At 38.7% G+C, this 15661-nt stretch overlaps 2 protein-coding genes across 2 annotated transcripts in view; one reads left to right on the top strand and one right to left on the bottom strand.

The window, feature by feature from the left end:
- PANK1 (pantothenate kinase 1) overlaps positions 1-5979 on the bottom strand; it is a 32827-nt gene extending 26848 nt beyond the window's left edge. Inside the window, exons 1-2 of the mRNA XM_071563236.1 lie at positions 5684-5979; positions 4318-4430 (exon numbers count right to left, since the gene is read on the bottom strand). Of these exons, the coding sequence (XP_071419337.1) occupies positions 4318-4430; positions 5684-5778 (208 nt within the window). The 5' untranslated portion in view covers positions 5779-5979. The remainder of the gene's footprint in view (positions 1-4317; positions 4431-5683) is intronic.
- A 7836-nt stretch (positions 5980-13815) lies between these two features.
- KIF20B (kinesin family member 20B) overlaps positions 13816-15661 on the top strand; it is a 39777-nt gene continuing 37931 nt past the window's right edge. The window contains exon 1 of the mRNA XM_071563232.1: positions 13816-13879. The gene's annotated coding sequence lies outside the window, so the exon portion shown is untranslated. The remainder of the gene's footprint in view (positions 13880-15661) is intronic.

Here is a 15661-nt window from a genome sequence, read left to right as displayed (position 1 = left end):
TTCCCAGCTGGTAATAGTTGTCCCCTTCTCCGTCCCTGCCACAGAAACTGACTGCACATAGAGCCAGCCCGATGTAGAACATGGGATCATTCCCACAAGCCTGTTTTTTCCAGCAATTGCTGGGAGCAGACATGTGAGCGGTTCCTGTATCTCAGCTGAGGAGTGGCAACTTTTTGCTTTACCCCAACAAAAGCAAGTGCACTTCTAAATGCACATGGATTTCCTTCGGTTAGGAGAGCAGTCCTTCCATTGACTCTGCAATGGAATACTGTACCTGTTTCAAGTACTGTGCTCAATTTCAGGTTTTAAAAAAAACTTCTGGAATAAATAAGAATGGATTAAATAAAAACATAGAATTTTAGTCTATGAAATGAAAGAGCTGAAAGGGTATTCACTTCTGGAATGGGTAGCAGCAAAGGAAATACATCACAGTTGCTGAGAAACAAGATAATTCAAAAGTGGTAACTGCAGTAAGGGAAATTCACTTTACACTGGGGGCAGACATTTCCTAGCATGAGGTTAGACAAGCATCAGACTGAACTGGAAAACTCAACTGTCCATTGCTGGCAAGTATTTAGGAGAAGGTAAATATCTGTGAGAAACAGTCTAGGTAAAGTTGATCCAGACTTGCAGCAAAGAGAGGGCACCTTTCTGAGGTTCTTTCCAAACTTTTATTTCTAATTAAATATTTCCCTCATACTTTGCTGTAACTATTGCACAATTATGCCCAAGATAGAAGTGAACTGGACTGTGCTGAATAGAAAAAGTAGGTCAGGAAATAATAGTTAGGATATGATCCAAATCACTGACAAGTTCAGGGGCAGTAATAAATGTCACCTCAGACAATGCTGGAGAAATTACTGAAATGGTGAAATGTTGAAGATTGTCCAAATCAAATGACGGGCTTTATGTACAGGGACAGATTAATTAAGTGTGCAAGTTTCCCTGATCATGTAAGGACTCCAGCAGGAACAGATAGAAACACTTTCCAAACTTTTTGCACTGTGGAAAGCGTTTCAAACCAAGGTGCTGCTTTATCAAAACAATTCTCCTCTTGTACTTACATCACATGAACTGATTTCTGCACTGTGAAACACCACCTTTGTCACAGTATTTTTGTTTACTCTTGTTTAATTTTGAAAGAGCTTTTAGAAACGTTTTACATACCCCCTTCAGTTTGGATTTTACAATTCTTCTGCATTGCAAACCAAAATAAAGAGAATAAAATTAGAGTATTTTTAATGTATTACCTGTAAGGGTTTAAAATGAAAGACTCTCACGTCCTCAGGTGTATATAGCATTGCTTATTTTGGGCACAGGCAAATTACAGTGCAATCCATTTGGCATTCAGGAGGAAAAGACCTGAGACTTTTGAATTAATAAAGTTGAAACTTGGAAAAAATAAACTGTTCAGCTTAATTTGCACCAGCTGTGAGCCACAGGTAGAACCACAACACCCAATTTTATGAACTTACTGCCTGATGTAGTGATGTAGACAGACTGTGCTCTTCCAATATTCTGCACAGCACTAGACTGGTGATGTGAAGGTCTCGCATTGTACTTAGTATTTGAAAATCTAGAACATCATAGAAAACATAATCCAGAAGAAATATGACAGAAGTAATAATGCTACATCCTCAAAACAGGACAAAAAGAAGCAATAAACTGTACTGAGCAGTTGGTTCAGTCAGAGGCTACTGGGTTTTCACTGATACTATTTATAAGACAACACTTCATGGCACAACTGGTTGAAAGCAGGTATTGTTTTTAAGAGGTACTGCACGCCCTTGACTTCATACCACATATACACATTCAGTAAGTTACTGCATACTCTACATCCCCTGGTATTACCGTCTATAAACTTGATATATATTTCAGTTACTGCAAATCAAGAATGAAGTGGAACATACCTGTCAATGAAGTTATGGCATGTATTACAATTTAGTTTCTAACACTGTGGTGCAACCAAACTAAATTTTGACTTTATTTACCCTAACTTTCTAATCGAACCCATTTGCCAGATCAGTTTTCAGTCTAGTTTGCAAGACAACAAGCCTCATAGAATCTAAGTACAATACTGACAAACAAAATCAAGGAAGATTGCAGTTCTTTCAAAATTACTCTTTACTCAGTATTTCTGTCTTTCTTTCTGAACTGGGGTAGGTGGAAACTACTAGTTTATTTTAAAATATTTTCCCATATATTTCACTGTAAACCAGCAATCTGGTGGGAAAAGGACAACACACTGTATGCTGAAGAATCCAGGACACAAATGGACTCAAAACAGTGAACAAGTCTGCTATACTAACTCACTGCACATAACACATTTGCATAGCAAACACTTCATGAACTACTCCATACCTGCCTGTGCTTCACACAGTCTGCTTTGTATCACCTCTTATTATTTGTTTATAAACCTGGAGGGCAATGTTGCAATTCTACAACTCTCTGAGTCAGTTTCAGCAAACTACTGACTATCTTGCAGTTCAGATACTTGGCTATGGGATCAAAAGTGCTGTGGTCTTGCCTTAAGTTTCAAAAACAATGAAACTTAAAAAAACCCAAAAACAAACAAAAAACCAACCAAAATACCCCACCCTTTTAGGTATGTTATCATCAGACAACCTGGCTTGAAATTTTTTAGGAACCTATGAGGATTACCTACTCCTCCCTCATTCCATGGGCCTCTCATATCCTTGGTCTAAGGCTAAGCTTAAAATAAGCATCACACAGGTGCAGTCCACATGTTATACAAGAACAAAACCAAACAAAACAATCTAACAGAACACCAGTGGTGTTACTCTAAGTCAAAGTCAGCTGGCTATAAAGCTTTAGGCATATTTTGGAGAGCAGTGGTAATGAAATGCATGTACAAAGTGTATTATGCAATGCAAAGCATGTAAGGAAACAGACATGGTGTATCTGACGGCAGATTTGTGTTCAGGTTGTTGGCACTCTGTCATCCCTGTTTATATCCTGTTCATATTATTTCCATGTTTATCCTGTTTCTGCAGTGCAAGACAGTCACACTAATTCTTATTTAATTTTTCCTCTTTGAAAATAAAGCAAATGCAGTACAACATAATAAATTAATAAAAACTATTAGGAACATTCCTTACACAAAATCAGATACTGTTGATTTGTTTTAGCTATATTCACATATCATATGCATCACATGGAAAGCACCAAGTCTAGGAAACTACTACTTCTTCCTTCTAGAACTGGGAAAAAACGCCCAAACGGTTTTGGTGTATACAGGACCTTTGGTAGACATGTGGGTTTTTAAAGTTCTTTTTCTCATAAATTGCAGGGCTAGAAGATCAACAGTCAAACATAACTATATAATGACTAGATGTGTAAATCAAATGGGAAAACAGCTCTAGAACTATGTAAAATGTTATCTGGAAAATGCAATGACAAAAGGACCCAAAGACCACTAGTATGATTGGTGTGATCACAAGAAAGCCAACAGCGAGCTAACATGTGAATTCTGCTTTCCGCAAATACCTGAGAGGGAAAACTGGTTCCAGATGACAGAGGAAATGAAGGGCATAAATTTGGTCACATGCCTAAATCTTGGTCAGATTGAGGCCAAGGAAGATTCTACTGAGACCGTCAGTTCCTTCTCTTCCCACACACCTACTAGTCCAGACTCCTTTCATTTATGCCTTCTGTGACACTTAAAATCTGTTGATGTTATGAAGAAAAGCCCTGCACAGAGTTGAAGCTCATCCCCCTCTCACTATCACCAAGGGAGAGAAACATGGACAAAAAGGCACTCTAAGCAGGAACTTTGCTTTGGCAGTCTGAACAGCCCATACAGGGAATGTTCTTTGCCTTCACTGCGGAAAAGTATGGCATAGATCTCCCAGCCCAAGCACCCAGCTTGGTGTCCAGGCAAGGCAGTATGAATGCTACCTGGAATGCTGGCTGGATTAGGACACAGACTTAAACAATGGTTTAGGTTGGAAGGCACCTTAAAAACCATCTAGTTCCAATGCCCTGCCATGTTACAAGGATGCTACCCATCAGATCAGGCTGCTCAGGGCCCCATTCAATCTGGGCTTGAACACTCCCAGCAATGGGGAGTGTTCCATCCACAACTTCTCTGGGCAACCTGTTACAGTGCCTCACCATCCTCTGAGTAGAGATTTGCTTCCTAACAACATCTATCTAAATCTCTCTCTTAGTTTAAAACTGTTCCCCCTTGTTCCATCACTATCTACTCATGTAATAGACACGATTTACACATCTAATAGGAATAGCCAAGACTAGGGAATAATAGTCAGAAGAGTACATAAGTGAGTCTGGTCTTACCATCCTGCCCATCCCTGTGGTCAGACTTTGCAGCAGTCCAAGTGGTTTCTACAGTTATCCTCTGACAGTTCTGAGATGAGGTTAGAGATTGTGGTTGTTGTCTTTCATCCCAACTGAAAAAAAGCCCCATGGAACAGTCACAACGCAGTGCTAACTTAGGGAAAACAGAATAACCACAAACAAAAAACTCAACCAAACAAAAAACCCCAATGCCAACACACAAACAAACCCCACCAACCTCCCCTCCCGTCCCCTCAAAGAGACAAAAGGTAACAAGCAGAACACATGCAAAAATCAGAAAGGTACAGCTATCCCATCAGATAAAGGTACAAAAGGTATAAGGAAAATACTGGAGCGGTGGTTATGGGGCACCACTGGTCATGGATTGCAAATAACAGAATCCCCACAAATGATATGACATTAGTCTCCACTCATAGGCACAACTGCAATCTGATATAAGCTGAAATTGATACGTGTGACCTAAAATCCTAAACCAAAAAAAGTTGACTGATTTATTACCTCCTTATAATTGACAGTTTTCAGACCTTAGATCCTCCCAGAACATAAAAACATGAATATATATGTTATATAAATATATATATAAACATATAGCAAAGACAATCAATCAACAAACACATTAACAACAACAATAGAAAAACAACAAACAAACAAAAAAAAATCCAAACCAACGTCTATCTTCCCTGCTGGAATCCTAATTTCAGTGAACTAAAATCTCTGTGATTAAAACAAAAATTTCAAAACAATTCTCCACCCCTAATTACCAAGTTTAGATTTGATTATAAGCAGATTCACTTCAGTCACAGCACACAGTGATATAAGGAAAAAGGAAGTTAACATAACATAGCTCTGAATGTAAATATATGGCAACTACGTAGTGCTCTGTACCCACAGATCTCCAGACCCTTCACAAAATGCAAATAACTGCTCTTCTCACCTCCCATGCAAAGAAACAAAATCAACAACGATAAAACAAAAAGCAGTGAGAGTTGAGAAAGGACCTGAAGAGAGGTCTCACCTTCAAACTGAAACCTGTATTTGGATCAGTTTGACACAAAACAGAAATTAAAATACCCATGCCCCTCAACCGGAAAATTTAGCAGCAAAATTTCAGACTCATAGTCAGATTTTTAACTCATTTGCCTAGGCAGGGGCAGTGCTGAAATGGAAATCTGAAATTTTGATGTTTTTCAAACATAAGTCTATCTTAATTTTCTTAAAGAAATTCACATTTTTCTCAGTCACAGATTTAAGAAACAGCTTCAGTTCCCTAGAAGCTGCATTCTCAGCAAAACTGGCTATTAATCTAGCAGTGCTGTAGCTAGGCCCATTTAGCAGTTGAACTTACATTTCATCTGACAGAGAACAAGCTGTCTTCCATTCGATATGGCAGGGCCCTGGACAGACTCCTCCTTCATGCTGCTTATTGAAAACGGAATCCATTTAAGTTTCAAAACAAACAAAGCTTGCTGTTTCAGCAAATTAATTAATTAGTATTATCTTCCCTTGTTGAAGTTCCTTGGGCCTAGTAGAAACACACATTTTCACTTTACTGACGTTTTGCTGTTCTGTTTGTAAAATTCAATGAAAAGCTGCCTATTTATCTTTGCCTGTACATCCACACATGTTTATATCATCTGGCTGTTACCAGTGTGATCAAAGTTCCAAGCACACAGGTAACTGACCTCAAAGCAGTGTCTGAAGTCCTTGTTTGACATGATTGGTGTTTTCTCTACGTCAATAGTTATTTCATCTGTTGTTTGTTATATTTACAACAGGACAAAATAATCAGAATAGAAACTACTGCTCAACACAGCTTTGCTAAGAGATTCTCCTATCTGAGCACAGAAAAAAATTCAGCTATACTACCAAATAGCCTACTTTTTAAGAACACAGCTGTGTAGCCAACTGCAATGAACATAGTTAATTTCCAATGTTATTATAAAGTCAAGCTATGAATTTAAAAATTATAGTTGAGAAACACGAACATCCCACTAAAATATGCCAGACTTTCCTCTTCATTGCTTCAGCTGAAAATCATTCAGAACTGTTACAATAGAATTGTTCTTCACATTTTCACTGCATGATGAACAGCCAATATGGAGATAATGTGACTTCTTTAGGGAAGAGTATATGTACAGCCAAATAAAACTGAGTTCCCAGTAAGCAGTGACACTGAACTTCAATATGAGTTAATGACACAGAGGAAGAAGAGGAACAAAGGCAACTGAGGGGGGTAAAGGGGGAAGATGAGTAACAGACTTACCTAATAAGAGGCCAGAAATCCCAAGGTTATAGCTTGGGTTCTCTTCCCATCACAGGCAGGCATTGGCATTAGTTTGGTTTCATCAGATCAGACCTACATTGTGACATACCTTACAAACTGCAGCCAAGGAGAAGCAGGGAGGGCAGGGAAAGATGAAAAAGCCAAACAGAAAGAGAAGGTTATAGGCAACAACTGGGTACTACCTCCATCCCAAGCAAATGTGGCATGAATCTTCCCATCATCCCCTTATCAATGCTCTCAAAAGTATTCATCAAACAATATACTAAGAATTCTGAGTTAAAATGTTTCTTCAGAGTAATGCTCATGTGATGAGGCTTTAATAAATCACCATTCCTGGATGGAAAGAAATACATACCACATTAGATTTTCCTGATCCAATACACCTGCTGAGACTCTTGGTGGCCATGTCTACTTTAGACACCCAGAAACCAGCTACAGCATCCACCTAAAACTGAAAACAAAACATCAGATTAAAGAAGTTTGCAAGTGTAATACATCCTCAAGCAGCACTGTGGCATAATTTGCAAGGTATAGCTACATTGGTTGTACCTAAAATCAAGCCTCATCTTTAGTTGTAACAGCAACAGCCACAAAATCATAGCATCTATTTCTGAGTCACTTGTTTTGGATAATTAGTTTGTCAAGAGTATGTGTCACTAAGTAAGAAATTAGTTAGAGAATGACTCATTCCTAACTTTATACTAATATTATCCTTAAAAATAGAAAGGACTCCTCTCTTATCTCAAAATTGTTAAATGTTTTAGTCCTTTTCACAGTGCCAAAATGTGCTTTATATAGAAAATCTGGATTAAATCTTGGAATAATTGTCTTCTCTTTACAATGTAATTCACTCAAAGACCTTACAGTGCTTTAAAAACACGTGTGTATTTTTCAGTGCACCCACATATATGATGAAGTGTGGCAGGATGACATTACTTGGCAACACTATACAAAAGCACCTGACTGAATCTGCAGTCAGATCCTATAATTTGTTGAAAGAAGGAAAATTCAGATGCACAAAACCGAATTAGTAACAATGAAACTTTGCTGTTTACATCTCATTTTTTTGTAAAATGGGGTTTATTCTCACTATGGAGGGTCAGATCAGCCAGTACTTGGTAAAATTCATCATTTCTGTGGAAATCTTCCAGTTTCTTCAGATTTCAGCTGTGAGCAAAGTTTCAGTATGGAAGCCTGCCATTTCATATTCTGCTTTATCCTTGGCTCCAGCATATTGTGACAACATCAGGCAGGGCAGCATCAAACTGAGAACAAGATGTCAAACTACATTTGGAAATACTGTCTAACTCTGCAAGTCTGGTTATGCCCAAAGGCTGCAATCCAGGCAGCATCTGCATATTTGAGTCCTTGCTGAAGAACTGCCAAAGGTGCAACTTCACAAACAATTTAGCCAATCTAAGACTGCCTGACACAAAAGCAGCAGTCCTGCCCTTCTGTCCCACCACCATTTCTTCCTGCTCTTCTGCTGCTCCTGCATTTGTTTGGCCACAAAGATCTACTTGCTGACTTGGCTGAAAGTAATGGCATAAGAATGTGTTAAAAAAAATTAGCTGCTCACTAATCCACCCTTCGAGAAGCAATTGAGACTTCATGAGTTTTCATCATCTTTCACCTGCTCGTCCATTCTGAGTGAAGAAGACTGTGTTTCCCTTCAAGGACTGCAAGGAGCACTGCTGTCGAATTGCATGGCACAAATACAGGCTCTTCTTTTCAGGACTATGACTATGTTCTATGCAGGGCAGATGTCTAGCAAAGTATGAGGCTCTCCGCCTTCAGTTTCTCCTACAGGATGGCCAATGTTCAGCCTGTAATATAGCAAAATATAAGTTTAATATAAGCTTAAAAAAAAAGAAAAAAAAAAAGATGAACTCACACCCTAACAGGATGCCCTGGGCCATTTGCTATTGGCAAAAACCCATTATTTTCAAGTCCTTTAAAGATAAGTCACTGGTTAAGAAATTTGTTTTCTAAGTGTTCATTCCTTGTCCCTTTATTGTGCTGTAGGATAACCATGTTACCCAAAACTAGACATTAATTTTGATAGCTAAACCAAGAGGCTAATGAAGAAAGCAAGGTTCCTCCAGAGCATAATTTGGGTTACAGTTATATTGCCCAGCTCTACCACATAGCACAAGTGTCCTTCCAGAACAAGAATTTAACTTAGGCCTGAATCAATTCTGAGCATTTCTCACTACTGGCTGTACAGGAAGCTCAAGTTAAAACAACTGAAGGTCAGTGGTGTGACTACACCATTCCAACCACATCTTCACATGAGTTGAAGAGCAGCACTGAGTTCCCAAAGCCATGATGACATTCCAAGGAAGGGGACACAATGTCAGAGAACAGCACTGGGTTCTGAGATCAACACTGGGCAAGAATAAAAGCAGCTCTGTCTTGGGTGTCAGAGCCAGAAAGATGAGAAATACTGCATTGAAACACTGCAATGGCTACACTGTAACATAGTCTGCTCCTTGTTATTTGAGCAGTAATCTTCTTGCTCTTGATCCACATCTTTTTGAGGCCCCTTGTATTTTTGAGACACAGAAGTGCTCTGTCTTTTGGCTTCTACACAGACCTTGTATATCTATGAACACACCCTCGCCCCGCCTCCTTTAGTGCAAATCCTTCAGTTTCTTCAGCTCTCAGCTGTGTATCTCATATATATTTAGACATATCTTGGTATTTCAGCCAGTTTCCCTAGTTCAAAACTGCATTACTCTAGATATGTATTGACTTCATGTTACAATTTATTTATCTTGTTAAGTTTTTGGTAAGATGACAGAGCAAGAGTTGAGAATGTAACTTGTAACAGAATGTCTTCAGTAAAATTTTCCGGGGCTGTTCTAATGGCAGCTATTTAGAACCTGTATTTTACATAACACTACAAAAGAAAAAGAAACAATACTCTTAAAAAGTAATCCTAAGGATTAAAGCTTGAATTTCTTACACCATGAAGAATTTCCATAAGCAGCTTGGCATCAAAATAAAGCTTCTGAAACCTCAATTGAAATAAAATTCAAACATATGTTTCACTTTAGGGAAAGTCAACCCTGACCTGATATTTTACCATTAAATTATGGTTACCCATGTTGGTATTTACATAGCTCTGTGGACGATTGAGAAAGAATGAGTAACACATGGAGAGAAACAAAATTTTACTAATAAGATTTGGAATGTATCTCCAGCCTTTAAGCTAGAGCTAACACATTGTCTGTAAAGAAAATAGTTAACATTGTGCATAGCAAAGAATGGCAATAGGCCTAGTCTCAGACTTGGAGCTAAAAAGACTTTATGCAAACACTTGCAGAACTTAGGCATATATTTAGATATAAAAAAAGAAAGGAGAAAAAAGAGGAGGCATTTCAGGGAACCAAACGAAATCTGGATGCACAATTCAAATACTGTTCATGAAACATAAGCAGCATACAAAAAACCTTCCCTGAAGTAGCCAATGTTTCTGGACTGTATCTTCTGTATCAACAATGCTACTCCATTTTGATGACCAAAGGATATACAGACTTGAAATCCATAGTAAAACCATGACACAAGATCCAGACTATGTGAAAACTGTGGCAAAACTCATTCTGACTTCTCTAAGTATAGGATCCAATTTAGTATTCCACCTGTAGAGCCATTTTTAACAGTATGTCCTGAGACATCAGTATAATGTTGAGCAGGAGGCAAGAATTTTACACAGCCACTCAATAACAACCAGTCTTCCTGCTCATGGATTCTCTAACAAGTAACTAAAAAAGATCTCATTTACAGGACTTGGCAGGGTCAAAACCCGAAAGGTTGGGATGGAATTTATTTTTTGGGGCACAACACAAATGTCCTACAGACTATCTTTAGCAAGCAGTTCCATGGAAAAGCCATCTACATGATCTTGTTCTTAAAAAGTACACAGCACACAACTTAAAGTAGTCATCTTTTCTTATAAAAATACACTTTTACAGCTTTTGACTGCATATTTTATTACACATAATATTATTATTATTAATGTATTATTATATTAATGATAGTTCTACTATTCACCACATACATCTCAAACACCTGATAATTAACTACATTATTCATTATATGACTATTAATCAGTCAGACAAAATAGCTGATACATTTACAGAAAAAATACTTGTGTCACAATGTGAAAACAGTTTTCACCATTTTCTCCAATGGAGGCCTCTGTTGCTGTTACAGTGACTTAACATGACATTGTCTTGTTTTGGCTGATCAGGTGACTCATGTCTAAATGTTTCAGCCCCTTTCAGCAATAAAGAAGCAAAATACTTAACCATCACTAGTGGTCTTACATCATCTGTTGCTAAAGTTACAGAAAGACCCTAGAAAAGGCAGAAGAAAAAACAAAGTAGATTTTATTTATTTATCTTGTTATCCAGTACTAAGCTTCAGTCTTCTTTGGTAGTAATAACTATAGAAATATATACACACATACATGCATAAAATACTTCTCAATTATTATACATTTTCAGGGCCTATTAAAAATTGGCAGTTCAAATGAGTCAGCTGAGTCACAGAAACATTTAAGAAACATATTTTATTATGATTTATTCTGTGATCAGGTTAAAAATCCCCTCTGTGATTAAGAATCCCACTATATTAGGAAAATCCAAGTACAACCACTCTAATGGAAGGCCTTAATGATCCTGGCTTGAAAAGATTCCTATTCTTAATAAAAAAAGATTTAAACATGGGCAGGTGGGTGGCAAAAATACACAGCACACTAATATTGAGAAAAAAATTAACTGCATTGCTAATTCCTCAGAATATCCAAGCCATTCCCTTGCCTTAGACATTAGAGCCAGTGTAGAACACTATCATGTGCTGATGAAAGAACTTTTCAAACTGAAATAACCTGACAACCTAAGTACACTCAAATGCTGGGTATGCGTAGTGATCCAAGACACACAATGATGTCTTCAGGTTATGTTTTAAGCTTGTTGATGAGTGGTAGAAGGTTCTGGTTTCAAAATGCTAGATCTGACCTTCAAAATGGTGACTACTTATGTTAACACATTTCAGAGAATAACTGATTTTGAAACTTTTTGGCTTAATTCCAAGATTAAAAGTTGGTTACAGCTGGAATGATCTTTAGCTCATCAGAGTATTACACAATTACACAATAATCCAAAGAGGCACAGAAAGAATACCAGAGGGTTGGGGGAGAAAGAGGAAGAAACAGAAACAGCTTTTTGTCTCAGTTGCACTCTTCCCAAAGTCTTGAATTACACAAACTGAAAGAAATACATCTCAGAAAATATTTCACACCTTCTCCTATGTGAGACAATACAGTTCTTGTTGAAGGAGTAATATTATGTTTGCCATTCACAGGTTTTCATATGAAGCTATCAAGATTTAAAAATGGTATGTTGAGTGCATGTAGGCTGTTTTCATTACACAAAACACTGGCATGGGACCAGGTGGCTCCACTTCACCTATGAGAACATGTATGGCAGTACCTGAACAAGCCTTCTTAACACAAACATGTCTCTACTTGTGAGCTCCCTGTCTCCTCAGTGAATAATTTTTTAAACAGCCATGGCCAAGCATTAAGGCCAAAGTCCAGCACCAGGTGCTATGGCTTGCCTCCCACTCCCCATCAGTGATCTCCCTCCTTCCTTCCCAGACTCCTGGCTGGCTCTCTCATACTGGCATACACTCATCAATTCCCCTCTTTGCCAGTGAATCTATGATTCATTTTCCAAACTGTTATTTTATGTTCCAAGAGCACCTCAACGAAGTAGCCTCACAACCACCTGCGAGCTCCTTCCAAGGAAGGTTTTGCCTCCTACGCTGCACCAAACCCCACAATTACTCAGTTAACCAAATTAGCCACAAAACAGTGGTAGCATTTGCAAGTTAATGATGGAAAGCTCCTGCCTCCTTCAGGGAAAGGGCCTGATGCCCTGGCCAACTGCTCTTCTCCACCCAGCACCACTGAGACCTCCCTGCCTCAAAGCCACCATCTATCCCTGGGGCAAAGCTTCTAAGCCCAGGAGCACCTGTGAGACTGAAGAAGTAGCTCATTACTTAGAAGAGATGACAAAAGAAAACATAATGAAAAATGAGCAAATGAACAGCCTGTGAAGTCATGAGTTCATAAAATCAGCTGTATGTGCATTAGAAATAGGATCACCTGAAGGCAACTGGTAGGAGTGGGACAGCAAGGATGCACACTCAAATTATAGGAGTGTGAAAAGCACCCACCAGACTGTTTAAATAACAGAATAAATAACACGAACTGCCCTGAAAGATATGGATTACAAGGGGCTGGCATGGCAGATTACCAGGAGGATTACATAATGCACGATTTTCCTCCAAGACATCTCTTTGACAAGGAACAGGAGTGCTCTTGCCAGTCGGCCCCAAAGGAACGGTGCAGGAGGACTTGGCCTGCACCCAGAATGGGAAAGCAATGCTGTCAGGGCATGGGGAACCACAGCAGAACCAGAGCGGTGAGGGGAAACTGAAGTACTTTGTTAATTCCCTGGGGAAGGTGAGTTGAGTACAAAGAAACTGAAGCCAGTGCTGGTTTGGCTGCTTCTCAGATGTGCTGAAGGATGCTGGGCAGTGTTGACTGTGTCTCTAATTACTTCTGACAGTGATGTAAAAGCAAGTTGAGAAATGCTGTCTCATAGGGCATCATCTCATCATTCAGATGAGTAGACTATCCACAACTGTTAAACCCTATCTCAAATAAAAGGAACATAAGTGTCTAAGGGTAATAGTAAGAAGTTGTTTATAAAAATCTTTTCTCCTTGGGAGTGGCAACTTCCTATATAAGTTATAGAGAATTTAAAAAGAAATATAATCAAATCTCAGGCATCAATGAGTTTCTGAATGCTGTTTTGGCTGCAGATATTTTTGCTGCAACTGGCTGTCCTTGCATAAACCACTTGAAGGAAATGCCTCAGCCCCCCCGGAGAGATGCTCCTAGCAGAGGACAAAGGGCTTTCAAACTGGTAAGATTAACAAAAGATGGAGTGTTAAGACATAGCGCGGCCTTCTTTTGCGATATCTTCAAGGGCCCACCTCACCTCAGGGCATCTGCATCACCCCCCCCAACAGACTGACTATTGGTCACACAAACACCTGGAGAAGAAAAAAAAGATATAAAAGAAGTGCAGTGTAACTGCAACTTGGGGAGAGAACTTTCCACCTCTGGGAAGGGCAACCTGAGAGCCACCCTGTCTCTCCCATTCCATCAATATTGCAGCGGTAAGCCACAGAATTCTTACTTTACTTTTCTTATGCCTTATTAGTTGTAATTTGCTATAGCTCACTGGGTGTATGTGTGTTAATGGGAAGTGGCTCCTGTTGCTTTTCTTTGGGGTTATTGAGTGTGTTTACTGGTGGTGTTGAACTGTCGTGTTTTCTGTTTAGTAATCTTCTGCTAGTTAAGTTTGCTATGGGAGTGATTTACTGCTGGAGTGGTCCTTGAAATGTGTTTTGTGCCGATGTCTTTGGGGGGTATTTTGTACAATCCTGCAGCTAAATGTTATCACCGCCTAAGTAACCCATATAGTCACTGTCACATATTTGTATTAATAAATGTTATTTCGGGAGCTACCGTGAGAAAGGTTCTTTCTCTTGTTGCTATTAAGTGTGGTCCTCACATCAGGGGTTAGAATACCTTCCAGCCTGTGTTCTCTCCTGGTCCGGCAGGCAGTGCTGGGTTCATTAAGGCTCTAATTTTTCTGGAGGTGCTTATTGCTAATAATTTTTTCCCTGGCTTAAGTGTGGCTTCACATCAGAGGTCAGAACCCCTTCCAACCTGTGTGCTGTCAGTTAAAAGACAGACAGAGTTGGGGTACGTAAGGATCTGATTGTCTGGAAGCGCTTATAGCTAATAACTTTTAATTAATACAGTTAAGACTAGAAATCTTTGTATTTCTGTCTCCCTCCTCCCTTTCACATGACAATGAAGTTGCCTCATCTTCCACTCCAAAGGAGGCTGGATCGTTTATGCTGACCTAATGTTTTCTTTATCATGGTTTGTGTGAGGCGGGAACACATGTTAAATTGGGTTTGGTTTGCTCTTTCAGTAAGCTGATAATAGTCCTTTGAGATACTAGTTTAAATTAAAATTAAAAAATGTGCAGTATTATAAAAAGTTCCAGAAGTCTAATATTCAAATAAAATCAAAATATTGCCTGTACCACGAGCTTTGTTTTGCTCCAACTTAGCAAGAGTAATTTTCTGCAGGACATAGAAGCCAACCTGTTTAGGAATATACCTTGCAAAATATTCCAAGAAGATCTTCAGTTTTCCTCTCCAACAAGTAGAAGAGAACAGCTGTCAGGTTTGATTCCAGGAGCTAATTTCCCCCATTTTTTCAGAGTCCTTCTCAGTCCCCTCCTGGTATGAAAAAGTTGGCTTGACGTTAGGTAAGTTCAGTAGTTTTAATTCTGTTTAGGACAGAAACCAAGATACTTCTAAAAAAGTTAGCCTAAGTCTTAAAGAATGACTTCAAGAACTTTTCAATTTTGCTAGCAAACAACTTCAAATTCAATATTGCATCATTTTCTGCTGTTAAAACAAACCAACTCTTGCAAAGCAGCCTACATCGGAACTGAACTCAAGTATACGTCTTTTACTGATATGATATAGCCTTCATTTAAGGAAAGATAGGATTTAATCCTAAAGACAACCTCATCAAGGCCGCTGATACAGGATCTGTGTAGAACTATTCCTTTAGAGAATTGCTTGCTCTTGCTGGCAGTCTTTTCTTCAAATGAAAACCAAACGTTTTATTCTCACAGATACTGAGTCCTTTCAAGTTACTTGTCCTTTTATTTCAATCTAAAATAGGCAGACATTCCTTATTGTAGTTCAAAGAATTTGTCAGATTCTAAAGAGAAACTAAGGATGATTTGTGTTACCAAATCCTGCATGTTCCCATACCCTAATATTCTAGAAAACAATGATCTGAGTGGCGTTATGACACTGGTTTGAAAATAAAGCTGAAGGATTTCTCTTATTACTGGTTAAGAAATAAAA

Source organism: Pithys albifrons, chromosome 9 (genome assembly GCF_047495875.1).
Source record: "Pithys albifrons albifrons isolate INPA30051 chromosome 9, PitAlb_v1, whole genome shotgun sequence".
Taxonomy (NCBI): Eukaryota; Metazoa; Chordata; class Aves; order Passeriformes; family Thamnophilidae; genus Pithys; species Pithys albifrons.
Note: the sequence above shows the minus strand (reverse complement) of the source record. Positions and strands in the feature narration are given on the sequence as shown.